General features: G+C 46.9%; 1 protein-coding gene across 1 annotated transcript in view; it reads left to right on the top strand.

Annotated features, from left to right (window-relative positions):
• The window catches only part of LRRC63 (leucine rich repeat containing 63), a 168,195-nt gene extending 157,610 nt beyond the window's left edge, over nucleotides 1-10,585 (top strand). The window contains exons 9-11 of the mRNA XM_063952812.1: nucleotides 251-334; nucleotides 5,917-6,153; nucleotides 7,031-10,585. Of these exons, the coding sequence (XP_063808882.1) occupies nucleotides 251-334; nucleotides 5,917-6,153; nucleotides 7,031-7,214 (505 nt within the window). The 3' untranslated portion in view covers nucleotides 7,215-10,585. The remainder of the gene's footprint in view (nucleotides 1-250; nucleotides 335-5,916; nucleotides 6,154-7,030) is intronic.
• Nucleotides 10,586-18,716: the final 8,131 nt, after the last annotated feature.

Raw genomic sequence — 18,716 nt, 5'->3', positions numbered from 1 at the left:
GCGTAAGGATGACAAATATACACAGTTTTCTGAATTTCATCTTTTTTTTTTCTAAATTTCTTAATAAGGACCTTTTCCTATTGTGAACAGTGATACTCTAGGAAACTGTGATTCAAAACGTTTGGGAACCACCGTGTTGGAGTATATCCTGTCAAACATTGAGAGCCACAAATTGGTTTATTCATAAATTAATTCATTTTGAAAATGATAATTTATATATAGTCCTTTTTTGTTTTTTGTTGTTTTGTAGGTTGTTTCAACTACCATATCTGCAGGTGCTGGATGTGTCCTATAATAACATTACATCTATTTCTAATGATATATCCAATCTCAGGTAACAATAAATTCCTTTTTCATCATTTGTGTGTGGGGCTCGCACAAATTCTTTGACCATATAAACTACATAGAGTAAAGTGAGTTTTTGTTATTTTGATGCACTGAGATCAGATTTCAGTAACCTATATTAAAATAATTACAAGTGCTCTGCACTATGCATCGTTACGTTTTATGTGGGATTTTATGCTAATTCCTTTGCAACAAAAAAACCATCCCAAGTCCCCGATGGATGCGATCACAATGTCATTGACAGCGGCTGGCGTTTGCAGGGTGGCGACGCAGTGTTGTGGGTGGGGAGGGGGGGGGGGGCAGGGCGTACGGGGACGGGCAGGGCCTGTTTTCGGGGTGGCTGTGTGATATCACATGCAGCCACTCCGAACAAAAAAATGGCTGCCGACCTCCTGACAGAGCAAGCAGGGGTCAACCTTAGTCCCGATGCGTCCGCTATTAGATTGCAGATGCATCGGGAGGCGGCCTCACACATGCTGGGCGGCCTTGCCCTATGCTGGCTTAACATGACTGTGGTCAACACAAAGTTTTTTGGGCAAAATCTTGTATAGTACATGTTCTGTCACCATCATCAGTAGATGCTTCGCTGGCCACAAGTTACTATTCCCAGGGGCGTTTTAAGAGAGGAGGAGGCCTGTGTTCAGCCTCCTCCATTCGAGCCCCCTCCTCTCTGTCCGGAGCTCTGTAGAGTCTGAGCACTAGAGGGCTCAGACTCTACTGCGCATCCGCAGATCTCCGGGAAAATGGCGCGGCGGCCATTTTCCCTGAGATTTCTCTACTGCGCATGCGCAGAACTCCGTGAAAATGGCCGCTGAGCCATTTTCACGGTGTTCTAATAGCGCTGCGGATGCCGGCGCTGGACTTCGGAGGGGTGAGTATTTTAAAAATGGGTGCAGAGTGTGCGGTGGGGGCCGCCTCTGGACTCAGGGACCCGTGTGCACTGCACACACTGCACCCATTATAGAAACGCCAGTGACTATTCCCAGTAGTAGTCCATGTGTAGTCCATCAAGCAAATGTTGGAAAAACGTATGAAAACCACAAAAAACATGTGTCGACCATTATTTGTGTGTTGACCTTTTGAACCTGTCGACCTATTGACAGTGTAGATCTATCATACGGATACCGGCCATTGCACCCTCAAATCAGATGCAGCCATCCCAGTCTGAAGCCCAGTGACCCAGCAATGACCATTCATTTTATGCTACTGTTGGACCATGGTGATATGTAATTAAATATATGATCTCCCTGTATTCATTATACAAAACAAAGTTACTGTAAGTTGAATACTATACATGGAAAAAAACCTGTACATGAGCACATTACATAAAACTGTCAAGGCTAAACTAGACCATTCACTGTAAGTAGACTTATTCATTCACTGTAAGTAGACTCTGGCCTCCATCCATTTTTCTGTCATATACTGTATTAATGACGTGTCCCATGGAACAGCTATGCATTATGGGGATGATTCTGAGTTGGGAGCAAAGCAAAAAAAATAAAAGCGAGTAACTTTGTACCTGGGCAAGTCATGTCGCACTGCAGGTGGAGCAGACTGAAAATGTGCAGAGAGCTATAGATGTGGGAGGGCCGTGTCCTAGCTGAAATCTACATTGCAGTGTAAAATGAATGCAGTCCAGCATTTGTGGGCTACATGCAAAAGCAGCCAGTATTTGTACTGTATTAAACAAACATATTTGCACCCCTTGCAGTGACACATGGTGTGTACCAGGTGCATCGTTACTTGCAGAATCGGTCCCTATGTGCATCTTGTATATTTTGAGATGTGGTAATTGATGCTGTTCATCCAGCAATTGCATTATGAGGAACTCTACAGTTCTAGCCTCTGCACATGTCCCTGTTATCTGCCATTCCCATATCTAAAATCTCCTCTGAATGGGGATGAGTTCATACTGTTTGCTGAGCCCTGCATATAATTTGCTGTGTTGCAAAATGTGCCACAGCAAATAATTGTGTCATCTGCTGGAAAAGGAACAGAGTGTGCCTTGCTGCACAGACTAACAAAGAGGTGACAGCGAAGCAGGGAATAAGCCCTCGTCACATCGGCCTGTTACAGTCGCCTGTGTAATAATATGTGAGTTACCTCAGATCAGTAAATAGTTATTTCCCAGCCTTACTTCTCCTGAAGTTGTCGTAAACGTGTTTCTGTGCCACAGTGTAGACCAGGCTTGGGCTACCTGTGGCTTCCTAGCAGTTGTGGAACTACATATACCAGCAGGCCTTGCCAGCCAGAATACCACAGCAGTTGCTGAGATGCAGATTTGGGAAACCAGGTTGTGACTACTGTATGTGTGAGTACACATCACAAATGATAGCAGACGGTTTATTAGAGGCAATACAGTACATCACCTTTTATATTGACATATTTAATCACAAAGAAAAAGTGTATTGGTCAAGGACCCTTTACATTTTTGTAGCCCAGATTTACTGATATTCTATTATTATTAATAATACGTTTCTTATATAGCGCAGCACATTCGGTTGCACTTTACAATTGCAAATGGGATGTAGTTATGCCGGTCACAATACCGACCACTACATCCAGCCCGCTCAAAATCCTGCCAGTCGGCATGTTGACCAACAGGGACTATTCCCACTCGTGGGTGTCCACAACACAGCATGCATGGCGAGTGCAGAGAGCCTTCAAGGGTCTTTGTTGCGCTTGCTCCCGTCGGGCATCTCGCAGCCGGGATCCCGCCGCCTGTATTGTGACCGGCGGTCTCCTGACCGCCGGTCACATATATCCAACCCTTGTAAACAACAGTAATAGAATAAAACTAAGGACCTTATTCAGTAAGGATTGCAGATTCTGCTTTCTAGCCCAGCATGCTACCCACTGCGATCACGCTCTAATTGTGATCGCAACGCAATTAGAGCGTGGACGCAGAAACTATGGTAGCCGCCTATATTTTTTCGAACTGATCGGCTGTGTGTGATGTAATGCTGGATACATGGTAGACATTACTGTATGTCGTGTCTAAAGATGATCTGTAACATTTCATTCTGGCCATCTTTAATGCTGGGTACACACTAGATGACTTGCAAACGGTGCAGTGTTGTCATTGATTTCCCTTGAACTCCCGGACAAATTATATAGAGGGTAATTCAGACCTGATTGTAGCAGCAAATTTGTTAGCAGTTGGGCAAAACCATGTGCACTGCAGGTGGGGCAGATATAACGTGCAGAGAGTTAGATTTGGGTGGGGTGTGTTCAAAGTGAAATCTAAATTGCAGTGTAAAAATAAAGCAGGCAGTATTTACTCTGCACAGCAACAATTTAACCCACCCAAATCTAACTCTCTCATCTTATATCTGCCCCACCTGCAGTCAGGGGCGGATTGGAAACAAAAAGCGGCCTTGGGAAAATTTGTTCTAGTGGCCCGACATGGGCAGGTGTACGGTCTAACCATGGGCCATGACAGCAGCACCCTCCCCCCAAGACTTTCCAGAGAGTGGGCATGTCCAACATCAAGGGGGAAGTTAAAAGGAAATAAAAGTAAACATTATGAGCGCATTATATGATACACCTTTAGAATTTAGGAAACTATATAATTCTTTAGAAAAAGATATGTTTTTTTACTTATTACTCAACCATATGCCAGTCACTATTCACTCAATCCTATATGTCAGCCAAGCAGGCTAAGTGGCAAAGTAATTTTCATATATGCAAATTATTTTGCAGCTTATTCATTATGTCTATAAATAGGACCACATGTCCTCAAACAAAACAGGCCCCACGGGTGCGCGGCCTACCGGGAAACTTCCCTGGCAGCCATATAGCCGGTCCGCCTCTGCCTGCAGTGGTTTTGCAGCTAACAACTTTGCTGCTACTATCAGGTCTGAATTACCCCCATAGTACATACACATTGGGGGTAATTCGTACAATTTAGCATATCTACGATCACTTTTACAGACATGCGGGGGGACACCCAGCACAGGGCTAGTCCACCCCGCATGTCTGGCTCTGCCCCTCCCCACACAGGTACAAATTCATCGCACGGCGGCGATGCTTTGTACCTGAAGAGAGCTCCCTACCAGCACAGCTCCTGCTGCCAGGGAGCTACCCATCACTCTCCGGGTCGCAGCGGCTGCGTGTGATGTTATGCAGCCGCCGTGGCCCACCCCCCACACTGTCCGGACACACCTGCATTGCCCGGACCGCGCCCCCAAAACGGCGCCCCAATGCCGCCGGACCGCCCCCTCCCGCCCAGCGAATGCCTCTGCCTGTCAATTAGGCAGAGGAGATCGCTGGGCAGAGATGCCGATTGCATCTCTGGCATGCGCAGTTCATACCGATCGGCCGCTGTGTGAAAACGGTCGACACTCATTAGGTTGACCACTATTGGTCAACATGCATTAGGTTGACATGGTCACTAGGTTAACATGGTCACTAGGTCGACATGGCAAATGTCAACACATGAAAAGGTCGACATGAATTTTTCACATTTATTTTTTATTTTTTCATTTTTTGAACTTTCATACTTTGCGATACACGTGGACTACGATTGGGAACGATAACCTGTGCTGAGCGCAGAGAGGCACCCTGCCCGAAGCATAGCGAGCGAAGCGAGCCATGCGAGGGGACACGGTGCACTAATTGGGGTTCCCGGTCACTTTCTGAAGAAAACAACACCAAAAAAACATAAAAAAACTCATGTCGACCTTTTTCCATGTCAACCTATTTTAGGTGTCGACCCACTGATCCACACCCTTGCAGCCTGGACACAGTAGTAGCTGTGCAGGTGCTATGTTTTGCACATACAAGCTTGCAGCTGAGAATACATTCACGCCCCCAAAACAGCCATGACACCTGCGTTCTTCCAACCACTCCCTGTAACTTCCCGTTAACCCCTCCAAGAGATCACCTCCTGTCAATCACTTCTCCATGAAATCCTCATTGCGTGTGGAATCGTAGCGGCACCTTGGCGCATTCGCATTGCGATGGCAGCACATGTGCAGTCTGCCAATAATTGCTCCGCTGTGTAAATATCGACCATTATGTACAAACATGAATTACACCCTAAATTCCTAGTGGGCCGTGGTGCTCTGTATGAAATGCCTCCGCATTGCAGCATAAATAGAGATTGAGGCAGTGTTAATGTTCATATGCCTTTAAACTTTCTTTCTGGCTCAATTTACTCCTGCTGAAATATTAATTATTTTGAAAACATTGCATGTTCCTTAACAGTCTAGTCTAACACAATTATTTATTCATACACTATTGATTGCTAATGTCTGTAAATTATTCTGGTGAACACTTGATCTCAGAAATAAAGCAGCATCCAGTTACATGAATACAAGAGACTTCAAGTAATGAAAACCAATATGTTTTCCAGCCCCATGTTTATTTAACACTGAATGAAACACTTGCAGTCCTACTTATATCCTGATTTTGGGGATTATTTTATGCAGCAGATCTATATTGTATTCCAATATATCACTTAAAGAGACTAAAACAGAGTTTGTGGGGGATTTTATTTAAATAAAAATACATGCAGTATCTGAAAGTTATTTCCCCAGGTTGTGAATTGTATAATATGTATTTTTCTAGGGCACTAGAGTTTCTGAACGTGGAAGGAAACAGCCTGCCTGCCTTACCTTGTGGGGCACTGAAACTAAGGCTGAAACACCTGCGCGTGGGGAATAATCAGATGCACCCCTTGTTGTGGGCAGAAAACACCCAAATTGGACCACAACGCCTAATTGATTTATCAGCCATGTCATTTGCCAAAAACAATATGTTTCGCTATTTCACAGTTCCCAGAGAAGTCAAACACATTCTACGCAGGTAAGTCACCAGAGGGTAATTGCCAATGATTTGCTTTCATCTTCTGAGTTACCGACTTCATTAAAATGACATTTGTGGCATTTTTGATGTGTAGCAGCAAAAAGTCCAATTTAGGGGGTAATGCAGACCTGATCGTGGCAGCAAATGTGTTAGCAGTTGGGCAAAACCGTGTGCACTGCAGGTGTGGCAGATATAACATGTGCAGAGAGAGTTAGATTTGGGTGGGTTATATTGTTTCTGTGCAGGGTAAATACTGGCTGCTTTATTTTGACACTGCAATTTAGATTTCAGTTTGAACACAACCCACCCAGTGGCGTATCTATAATGGGTGCAGCGTGTACGGTGCAAATGGGCCTCTGGGTCCAGAGGGGGCCCACCCCGCACACACTGCACCCATTTCTTCTATACTTACCTTTCCGGAGTTCATCGGTGACTGTGTGTGGTCCCCTTCCTCTCCCATAGCCGTCACCGCCGCTGCTAGCGCACTGAGCGCTATAGACTCTGGCACAGTGCCAGAGTCTACAGCGCATGCGCAGGACTCTGGAAAAATGTCACGGCGGGCATTTTTCGGAGTCCTGCGCATGCGCTGTAGACTCTGGCACTGGGCCAGAGTTTCAGCGCTGAGAGCGCTAACAGCGGCAGTGACGGCTACAGGAAAAGAGGGGGCCCACACACGGAGTCTGCACAAGGGACCCCTCCCCTCTCTAGAAACACCGCTGGCCCCACCCAAATCTAACTCTCTCTGCACATATTATATCTGCCCCCCCTGCAGTGCACATGGTTTTGCCCAACGGCTAACAAATTTGCTGCTACGATCAGGTCTGAATTGCCCCCTTAGTGCATAAAGAGTGTAAATGTCTTTATTTTTTCCATCCAGCCTGAAGATCTGTGATTGCTGCAAAGGAGTCCTATCAGGGGATGGCCTTCGCTTTATCCGCCCTTGTAACAAAATCTTCGGGATCCGGAAGCTACCATTTGTATTTCACGCCTGCTCTCCATCCTGTTACAGAAGTTTCATGTCTCAGACGGACTCTCTAACCCAGCACCTCTATGGAAGCTGACTCTAGATGCTATTGCTATAGATGAGCAGCTTGGTAACCTTACGTTTTACCACCTGTATACCAATAGTGTATTGTCCATTTATAGATTGCCGACCATGCTAAATTATTTAAAATGTCAGTAGATAAAATATTTTAGGCATATTATTGGAAGAGAGTCTGCAGCATTATTTAACTGCTGTAATAGTGAAGGTTATAATATGGTTAGTATCTACTGTCAGGATCAGTCTGTGTTTACAACAATCTGCCATAGTTTCATGGGCATATAATAGGCGTGATCTGTTACAGTCAGCAGTCTCTGCAAAGGGATGCGGTCACCAGCGATCAAACGCCCGACAGTCGGCATGCCGACTAACTGGAACTATTCCCACAGGACTATTCCCATAGAGTGGGAATAGAACCTGACAAGCGCAGCGAGACCGCAAGGGACTCTATTGCGCTCACCCCCTCCCCTTCCCCGCCTTGCCAGCATTCTGCAGTAGGGATCCCGAGGTCAGTATGCTAACCTCTGGGATTCCCACCGCCGGTCTCACAACCCCAACCCACTGCAAGTGCACGCTGCTGTGTTCCCTTTTGCCCGTGACTCAGTATCAGCCTCCATATAGTTAGTAAAGTCTAGAAATAATAGCTGGACTCTGATCAGTAGCTCTAGGCAACACCTCCACTTTTCCTTTATAGAAGATTTTGGAAACCTACCCCTGACTCACAGTCACTCTATTTAGAGTTCCTCACAAACTTATATCCTAACTACATCATGGTCATCAAAACGTTAAATATCTTGCGTGTTCAGGTTATTGGGGTGTTCCCTTGATCTTTTTTTCTGATTATAAACACAATCTGCTTTTGCACCCTACCACTGGGGGTTGTGTACGAAATCCCGGTGCTCACTATCCCGATGGTCAGGATGCCGACAGCTGCATCTTGACGGTCAAAATTTCGACAGATCTCGGTAAATCTTTTAACCATAACCCTAACTATTTACTCCCACAGCCAAACCCTAACTCCTCCCCCACCACCGCAGCCTATCCCTAACCGTCACCTCCCGCAGCCAAATCCTAATCCCACCGCTTCCCCGCAGCCTAATCCTAATACTCCCTAAAGTGCCTAACCTCTGTACTTAATTTTGTGATCTGTTGGATTCTGACTGCTGGGATCTTGACATGCTTCCCCCCACTGATAACATGTTGCGGGTGGCAGCAAACTCCCTGTCTGGAGAAAAGACACACTCATCAGTAACAAGGAGAGTATGGAAAACATCAGAACTTGCTCTGCATTGGGAGGATTATCATTCACTTACGATCAACACACTTATGCTCATGGGTGATATCACATTACTGTTTTAGGAAAATGCAGCATTCTATTGGCTAATAATGATGCACTGTACTAAATGGGAACCTGCTAACAAGTAGAAATACAGTTGTCTTACATTACCCACAATAGGATCCTCCTGAACACCTGACCTGTATGTGGCTCCCAGGACTAAACTTCAGAACCTTTATTCTAACCCAGTGTTTCCCAGACTCGGTCCACTAGGACCCCCAATAGTTCAGTCCAAGGGGTCTATTCATGAAGCAGTGATAAGAGTGGAGAAGTGAGCCTGTGGAGAAGTTGCCCATGGCAACCAATCAGCTGCTCCATACAATTGTATAGTATGCAAATTGCAAATGTTACTTCAATGCTGATTGTTTGCCATGGTCAACTTCTCCACTGGCTCACTTCTCCACACTTTTCATTGCTTCATGAATAGACCCCCAATTCTCCTCACAGAATCACAAGTGAAATAATTGGCTCCACCTGTGGATTCCTAGGTGACCTGGAAAACATGAACTGTTGAGGGTCCTTGAGGACTGAGGGGCAGATTTAGTAAGCCTGGTGAAGTGACAAAGTGCAAGGTGATACTGCTCCAGCCAGTCAGCTCCTAACTTTCATTTTTCAAACCCAGCCTGTAACATGGAAGTTGGGAGCTGACTGTCTGGTGCGTTATCACCTTCCCCTTTATCACTTCTCCAGGCTTAGTACATCTGCCACTGAGTTTGGGAACTGCTGCTCTGACTTGTTTACATGGTACACCAGAAATGTATATTTGTCATAGAGCTCATCACAGGAACACATCGATTGAATGAAGGATTCCTGGGAGCAAGGACACTGTTAGTAGTCCTTGAAAAGCAATGCTTAATGCATGCAAAATGGTAGCCATGATTTAAGAGAAATCATTATGGCAGGAAAGGAAATCTAAAACTGATGTCTGAATAAATTCTCATTACATAGGGGTCGATTCAATTCTCCGACAGTTTAATAGCGCCGGGAATTAGCTCCCGTGCTATTCAATACAGCGCCAAGTGATACTCAATTGTCAGGAATTCTTCTCTCACTCCCGCGGGATGCAAGAGGAAGTCCGCCAAAAGTGCTACCGCGCAGCCGGCGCAAGGCTGATTCTGTCGGGAATCAGCATCGCAGCGGGGAGTTAAGTCGGAGAATGCCCGTTCTCCCGTCAAATCAACCTGTTAAGTATGGGAGAACGGGCATTCGCCGACTTAACATGAGCTGAATTGAATAGCGACGGGAGCTAATTCCCGGCGCTATTCAACTGTCGGAGAATTGATAGGGTTTGAATAAACAGTTTTAGTTGTTTATTGTTACTAAAATAAATACAGAACCCAAGAACACTGATTGACAATAATGGTGAGAAAGTCAGACAGCTCATTGGGAATTCTGTTTCTCAGTAACAGCAGATTGCTGATGTTTGACAAGCAGGAATTTAAAAAAGGAGATATCAGCATGTAACGCCAAACCAACCTACAGCAAAAGGCTAGTTTTAGACATGTTTAATGATCGCTCCTCCACTGACACAAGTGATAGAGTTTCAGAAGAAGTAGTGATGCACTTCAAAACTACTGCATACATTTGTGTGGTTTGCAACTCAATCTATCACTATTTGTCAATATGGAAGCAGATAGCCTAAAGCTATGTCCACAACGCTGTCTTTCTCAGTTGTGTACCAGATGTGTGTAGGAGCAGATGAGAGCAGAAAAATGAAGTTTTCATCCTTCTTACTCCATTTCATCCAATGTGTGGGGACTACGAGCGGTCCAAATATTCATCTATTTTTTGCTTTTTTAATCATTATTCTCTTGCAGTGGCAAGTTTCTCATTAGACAGTGAGGCACATGCCTAGGGTAGCACTTCTTAGGGGTTGGCACTTGGGTGCATGTTTCATTACTGTCAATCCAGAATTACCAGTAACTACTCAATATTTCCTCTCTAATGTACTGCAGACCAGTTTAATTTAAATGGGCAGGACATGGGCAGACTGCCCTGTAAGCTATCCTATGTAGTAAATATGTATACATAATTAAAAAATGAATGAAATGTAATAGCTCATGGCTTGTTTTATTACTAGGTTACATTATACTAAACTGCCAACATGTGTGCTTATAATCAAGCAATGAAAATAATAAAATTGGATGGCAGGGGTAGCTAATACTGTTGTGCCTAGGGGTTGTGCCTAGGCACTGTTGTGCCCTAAATCGAGCCCTACTTTTGTTTAATGTTGTCCAGAAGGAAAATGGAATATCAGGCAGTGAAAACGATTTCCATACCTGCTTACATGCTTCTACCAGCATTAAAGATAAAATGATAGTAAATGCATTGCAATGCAATCAAAAGGATTAACCAGTTTGTCTGAATAACAGGTTTTGTCCGTTTGCCAGTGGTTTTGTAGCAAATGGTCGATTGCCATTAGCTCCCATACATTACCAGATTTTCATTCCAACCAGTAAACTAGTTGTGTGGTTGGACAGATAATGGTGTATGACCAGCTTAACTGGGACCTAGCCACTGATCTTGTGATCCTGCTCTCCAATATCTCCTCCACCCCAGTCAGTGCCTCCAGTAGCTAACTCTCCCAAACCAATCTGGGCTTCCAGTTGGGCAAATAGCTGACATCTTGTAATAAATCCTCTGCTAGTGCATTGATGGCACCAGATATACACGAGGTGCCATCACCAATCACAGAACACATACGGACTCTATTCACTTGAGCTATACACCTATCAGCCATATATTAAAACTACTGACAAGTGAAGTGAATAACATTGATTATCTCTTTGAAATGGCATCTGACAAGTGGTGGTGTATGTTAGTTAGACAATACATTCTTGATGTATTAGAAGCAGTAAGTGCAAGTGTTTTCTTTTACATCATGTGGACGGCTGGGTGAGTGTGCGCCAATTACCTGCGGAAGAGATGGCACCAGGATGCACTATGAGAAGATGGCAAGCTGGCGGAGGCAGTGTGATACTCGAGGCAATGTTCTGCTGGGGTGCTAGCATTCATGTAGATGTTACTATGACATGTACCACTAAACATTGTCATATCTCCCAACATTTGGAGTGGAGCAGGCGGGACTTCTTGGCGCGGCAATGCTGCACCTGAAAGGGGGCATGGTCTGTACAAAAGTGGTTGTGGCTTTGTGGAAGTGCCGCGATCGTGAGCCACGCCCCGTTTCTCTGACGTCCTAGTGGATGCTGGGAACTCCGTAAGGACCATGGGGAATAGCGGCTCCGCAGGAGACTGGGCACAAAAGTAAAGCTTTAGGACTACCTGGTGTGCACTGGCTCCTCCCCCTATGACCCTCCTCCAAGCCTCAGTTAGATTTTTGTGCCCGACCGAGCAGGGTGCAATCTAGGGGGCTCTCCTGAGCTTCTTAGAAAAAGTTAGTTTTAGGTTTCTTATTTTCAGTGAGACCTGCTGGCAACAGGCTCACTGCATCGAGGGACTAAGGGGAGAAGATGCGAACCTGCCTGCTTGCAGCCAGCTTGGGCTTCTTGGCTACTGGACACCATTAGCTCCAGAGGGACCGAACACAGGCCCAGCCTCGGAGTCCGGTCCCAGAGCCGCGCCGCCGGCCCCCTTACAGAGCCAGAAGCAAGAACAGGTCCGGAAAATCGGCGGCAGAAGATATCCGTCTTCAACAAGGTAGCGCACAGCACTGCAGCTGTGCGCCATTGCTCCTCAGGCACACTTCACACTCCGGTCACTGAGGGTGCAGGGCGCTAGGGGGGGGCGCCCTGAGCAGCAATATAAACACCTTGGCTGGCGAAAATACACCACATATAACCCCCAGGGCTATATGGATGTATTTTAACCCCTGCCAGAATTCAGCAAAAAGCGGGAGAAAAGTCCGCAGAGAAGGGGGCGGAGCCTATCTCCTCATCACACTGGCGCCATTTTCCATCACAGCTCCGCTGGAAGGACGTCTCCCTGACTCTCCCCTGCAGTCCTGCACTACAGAAAAGGGTAAAAAAGAGAGGGGGGGCACTAATTTGGCGCAGTTTGATAATATCAGCAGCTATAAAGGGAAAAACACATTATATAGTGGTATCCCTGTGTATATATAGCGCTCTGGTGTGTGCTGGCATACTCTCCCTCTGTCTCCCCAAAGGGCTAGTGGGGTCCTGTCCTCTATCAGAGCATTCCCTGTGTGTGTGCGGTGTGTCGGTACGATTGTGTCGACATGTTTGAGGAGGAAAATGATGTGGAGGCGGAGCAATTGCCTGTAATAGAGATGCCACCCCCTAGGGAGTTGACACCTGAGTGGATGGGCTTATGGAAGGAATTACGTGACAGTGTCAGCTCTTTACAAAAGACAGTTGACGACATGAGACAGCCGGCTACTCAGCTTGTGCCTGTCCAGGCGTCTCAAAGGCCATCAGGGGCTCTAAAACGCCCGTTACCTCAGATGGCAGACACAGACGCCGACACGGATACTGACTCCAGTGTCGACGATGAAGAGACGAATGTGACTTCCAGTAGGGCCACACGTTACATGATTGAGGCAATGAAAAATGTTTTACATATTTCTGATAATACAAGTACCACTAAAAAGGGTATTATGTTTGGTGAGAAAAAACTGCCTGTAGTTTTTCCTGCATCGGAGGAATTAAATGAAGTGTGTGATGAAGCGTGGGTTTCCCCCGATAAAAAACTGATAATTCCTAAAAGGTTATTGGCATCATACCCTTTCCCGCCAGAGGATAGGGCACGTTGGGAAACACCCCCTAGGGTGGATAAAGCGCTCACACGCTTGTCTAAACAGATGGCACTACCCTCTCCTGAGACGGCCGCCCTTAAGGAACCTGCTGACAGAAAGCAGGAAAATATCCTAAAATGTATATACACTCACACGGGAGTCATACTGCGACCAGCAATCGCCTCAGCCTGGATGTGCAGTGCTGGGGTGGCTTGGTCGGATTCCCTGACGGACAATATTGATACCCTAGACAGGGACAGTATATTACTGACTATAGAGCATTTAAAAGATGCATTTCTATATATGCGTGATGCACAGAGGGATATCTGCCGACTGGCATCAAGAGTAAGTGCGCTGTCCATTTCTGCCAGAAGAGGGTTATGGACACGACAGTGGTCAGGGGATGCGGATTCCAAAAGGCATATGGAAGTATTGCCTTATAAAGGGGAGGAGTTATTTGGGGTAGGTCTATCAGACCTGGTAGCCACGGCAACTGCTGGGAAATCCACATTTTTACCCCAGGTAGCCTCTCAACATAAGAAGACGCCGTATTATCAGGCGCAGTCCTTTCGGCCCCATAAGGGCAAGCGGGCAAAAGGTTCCTCTTTTCTGCCCCGTGGCAGAGGGAGAGGGAAAAGGCTGCAGCAAACAGCCAGTTCCCAGGAACAGAAGCCCTCTCCCGCCTCTGCCAAGTCCTCAGCATGACGCTGGGGCTTTACAAGCGGACTCAGGCACGGTCGGGGCCCGTCTCAAGAATTTCAGCGCGCAGTGGGCTCACTCGCAAGTGGACCTCTGGATCCTTCAGGTGGTATCTCAGGGGTACAAATTGGAATTCGAGACGTCTCCCCCTCGCCGTTTCCTAAAGTCTGCTTTACCGACGTCTCCCTCCGACAGGGAGGCGGTATTGGAAGCCATTCACAAGCTGTATTCCCAGCAGGTGATAATCAAGGTACCCCTCCTGCAACAGGGAAAGGGGTATTATTCCACGCTGTTTGTGGTACCGAAGCCGGACGGCTCGGTGAGACCGATTTTAAATCTAAAATCCTTGAACACTTACATACAGAGGTTCAAATTCAAGATGGAGTCACTCAGAGCAGTGATTGCGAACCTGGAAGAAGGGGATTATATGGTGTCTCTGGACATCAAGGATGCTTACCTCCATGTCCCAATTTACCCTTCTCACCAAGGGTACCTCAGGTTTGTGGTACAGAACTGTCACTATCAGTTTCAGACGCTGCCGTTTGGATTGTCCACGGCACCCCGGGTCTTTACCAAGGTAATGGCCGAAATGATGATACCCCTTCGAAGGAAGGGAGTTTTAGTTATCCCTTACTTGGACGATCTCCTGATAAGGGCAAGATCCAGGGAACAGTTGGAAGTCGGGGTAGCACTGAGATAGGTAGTGTTGCGGCAGCACGGTTGGATTCTCAGTATTCCAAAATCGCAGCTGATCCCGACGACACGTCTTCTATTCCTAGGGATGATCCTGGACACAGTCCAGAAAAAGGTGTTTCTCCCGGAGGAGAAAGCCAGGGAGTTATCCGAACTAGTCAGAAACCTCCTAAAACCAGGCCAAGTGTCAGTGCATCAATGCACAAAGGTCCTGGGAAAAATGGTGGCTTCCTACGAAGCAATCCCATTTGGCAGATTCCACGCAAGAACTTTCCAGTGGGATCTGCTAGACAAATGGTCCGGGTCGCATCTTCAGATGCATCAGCGGATAACCTTGTCACCAAAGACAAGGGTGTCTCTCCTGTGGTGGTTGCAGAGTGCTCATCTTCTAGAGGGCCGCAGATTCGGCATTCAGGACTGGGTCCTGGTGACCACGGATGCCAGCCTGCGAGGCTGGGGAGCAGTCACACAGGGAAGGAATTTCCAGGGCTTGTGGTCAAGCCTGGAGACATCACTTCACATAAATATCCTGGAGCTAAGGGCCATTTACAATGCTCTAAGCCTAGCAAGACCTCTGCTTCAAGGTCAGCCGGTTGTTAGGCGCCGGGGTCCGCTCGTCTGCGCGGCCCGGCGCCTAGCAACCAGGGACGCCGTGCGCGTACAGCCGCCGGCTCCCTGGCAACGCTAGACGCCGGGCGCGCTGAGCCGCATGGACCCTAGCAACGGGGACGCCACTGGCGGACCGCGTTCCCCGTTGCTGGGTCCATTTGAAATTATAGTGCACCTGTTCTCTGGCCGTGCAGCAAGGCAGCTGCACGGCATTTATGCTAATCAGCTCTGTCAGCAGCTGATTGGAGGACTCCTGTTTTAATACACTCTCAGGGCTTCTCACAGACGCCGGTAATAGCTTCCTGCATGCTGTCTTTGTTGCTGAGAGTCTGTTTCCAGTCCTGCTGTATCCGGTCGTTCCAGTCTTCTGAAGTCCTGTACTCGGGAGTTGTCATCTCGTCCCTGGAGTCCTGACTGATCACCGTTTAACATCCAGTGGTGTTCGTGAGTCGCGGCTTTGCCGTGTGTAGCGGCTTGACCGCTTTACCCTTTATTATTTGTGTTTGGAGCATTTTGCGGAGGGTTCCGCTTCCACAGGTCCACTCTGGTATCCGGCGGTGCCGGGTAGGAGTATTGGACAAGTGGATTTTGGTTGTCTTTTTCCCTGGTGGTTTTTCCGCACATACTTTAGGTTTTGTTAGTTAGCTCGTAGCCCCTGGCCTGTTTGTTAGTTAGAGGTCCTCTTGTTATCATCCTGCCTCGGATTTCCCTTTGTCTCTCATTAAGACCGGGGGGCACCGGAGTTGGGCAGACATAATCCGCCCTTCAAACGTGGCTGCCAAGGGCTCAAGAAACCATAGTCTCGCAAGGGATTTCCGATAGCACGGGTGAGACAACAGAGTTAGGACGCCAGGGGCTATTATTCTTTCCTGCTCCCGTTACCAGCATTCCATTCCAGTGCTCCGGTCATTGTCATAAGATCTCCTCTGGCCAGGAGTGCTGGAATCATAACATTATTACCGGCCAATACCAAAACTTAAAATTAAACGGGGTTAATTTTTTTCTCATTCAGTTTTGTGAGAGTTTATCAGCCTCATGAATCCAACAGGTTTAGGGCCAAATCCTGGTCAGCTCTTAGTCAGTCAGATTCAAGAACTTACTCAGATGGTTCAGGATCTTTCTCTTCGGGTGAAGTCGCAGGAAGATCTTTTGCGAGCTTCCCCGAGGGTAGTCCCTGAACCAAAGATGCATTTGCCTGACCGTTTTTCTGGTGATAGGAAAGAGTTTTTTAATTTTAAAGAATCCTGTAAACTTTATTTTCGTTTAAGACCAATTTCCTCGGGTACTGAATCTCAGCGGGTCGGGTTTGTTGTTTCTTTGCTCCAGGGGGATCCTCAGACCTGGGCATTTGGTTTGAAGGCAGAGGATCCGGCATTGTTGTCAGTGGACGCTTTTTGGGGGTCTTTAGGGCTCTTGTATGATGACCCTGATAGAGAGGCATCCGCTGAAAGTCAGTTGCGCGCTCTCAGACAGGGTAGAAATCCTGCAGAGGTTTATTGTACGGAGTTTTGCCGTTGGTCGAACGACTGTGGCTGAAATGACCCAGCCCTGCGCAGTCAGTTTCGCCTCGGCTTATCGGAGTCTATAAAAGACAGTCTCCTTCAGTACCCCGTTCCTGAGACTCTCGATAAACTCATGGAGCTTTCTATTAAGATTGATCGTCGTCTCAGAGAGCGGAGGGCTGAAAAAGGAGCACCTGTAAGGTCAAGTCCATGTGTATATTCCATTCCTGAGGACGTAGAGGAGCCCATGCAGATGGGTCTCTCCCGGCTGTCTCCTGAAAAAAGAACCAGAAGGCAAAATTCTGGTCTTTGTCTGTACTGTGGGGGTAAGGGACATTTTGCTCGTAATTGTCCGAACAAGTCGGGAAACGCCTTGACCAGGTGAATTGTGAGGGGGTTCACCTAGGTCTGCAGCTTATCTCCTCGAATAACTCCCTTTTAGTCCCAGCTAAGGTTTCCTTTGGCAGCCTCAGTTCTTCGGTGTCGGCTTTTGTTGACAGTGGAGCTGCAGGAAATTTTATGGATTTAACTTGGGCTAAGGCCTTAGGCATTTCTCAGTTACCTTTGGGTAGGTGTGTCACCATGCATGGCTTAGATGGGAGTCCACTGTCCAATGGGGTTATTTCCCTCTGTACACCCCCTGTATTACTTACAGTAGGAGCTCTACATTCTGAAAAAATCGAGTTCTTCCTTACTCATTGCCCAGCAGTTCCAGTAGTTCTGGGTCACCCTTGGCTGGCCTTTCATAATCCCACCATTGATTGGCGGTCGGGGGAGATTTCACAATGGGGTACCTTTTGTGATAAGGAATGTATTACGTTTCCAGTCAGAATAGCAGCTGCCATTCCTGAACTCATTCCTGTGGAATACCAGGAGTTTGCTGATGTGTTCTCCAAGGGCAATGCGGACATTCTGCCTCCCCATCGGCCTTATGATTGTGCTATTGAGCTAATTCCTGGTGCCGCATTGCCAAAGGGAAGGTTATATGCTTTATCCGGGCCAGAAACTGCGGCCATGAATGATTATGTTAAGGAGAGCCTAGGGAAAGGATTTATTAGACCATCAAAATCTCCTTTAAGTGCAGGCTTCTTCTTTGTGGAGAAAAAGGATGGCTCGCTTAGACCTTGCATTGACTTTAGAGCCCTGAATAAGATCTCAGTTAAAAATACTTATCCTTTGCCGCTGATTTCTGTCCTCTTTGATCAGTTACGTTCGGCTGTGATTTTTTCTAAAATTGACCTAAGAGGAGCATACAACCTCATCCGAATCAAATCTGGAGATGAGTGGAAGACGGTCTTCAGTACTCAGTCGGGTCACTACGAGTACCTGGTGATGCCGTTCGGCTTGTCTAACGCTCCAGCAGTTTTTCAGGACCTCATTAACGATGTGCTCCGTGATTTCCTAGGGAAATTCGTGGTCGTTTACTTAGACGACATCCTGATTTATTCTGAGTCAATGGAACAACATGTTACCCAGGTGCGTCAGGTTCTTCAAAAGTTACGTGAGAATCATTTATATGCCAAGCTGGAGAAATGTGAGTTTCATGTCACGGAGGTATCTTTTTTAGGGTACATTATTTCCCCTCGGGGATTTTTCATGGAACCTAAGAAGCTCCAGGCCATCCTTAGTTGGGCGCAACCCACCAATTTAAAAGCAATTCAGCGCTTTTTAGGGTTTGCGAATTATTATAGGAGGTTCATTCATTCTTTTTCTGACCTGGTTGCTCCCATTGTAGCTCTGACAAAGAAAGGAGCAGACCCTACCAACTGGTCGCATGAAGCTGAGTTGTCCTTTCGGGCCTTGAAACAAGCCTTTGTCTCGGCTCCAGTCCTCAGACATCCCAATCCGGAATTGCCCTTTGTTGTGGAGGTTGATGCCTCGGAGGTTGGAGTGGGGGCTATCCTATCTCAAAAGGATCCGGAGTCTCTGGAACTACATCCTTGTGCCTTTATGTCCAGGAAATTCTCCTCC

Source organism: Pseudophryne corroboree, chromosome 2 (assembly GCF_028390025.1).
Source record: "Pseudophryne corroboree isolate aPseCor3 chromosome 2, aPseCor3.hap2, whole genome shotgun sequence".
Lineage (NCBI taxonomy): Eukaryota > Metazoa > Chordata > Amphibia > Anura > Myobatrachidae > Pseudophryne > Pseudophryne corroboree.
Note: the sequence above shows the minus strand (reverse complement) of the source record. Positions and strands in the feature narration are given on the sequence as shown.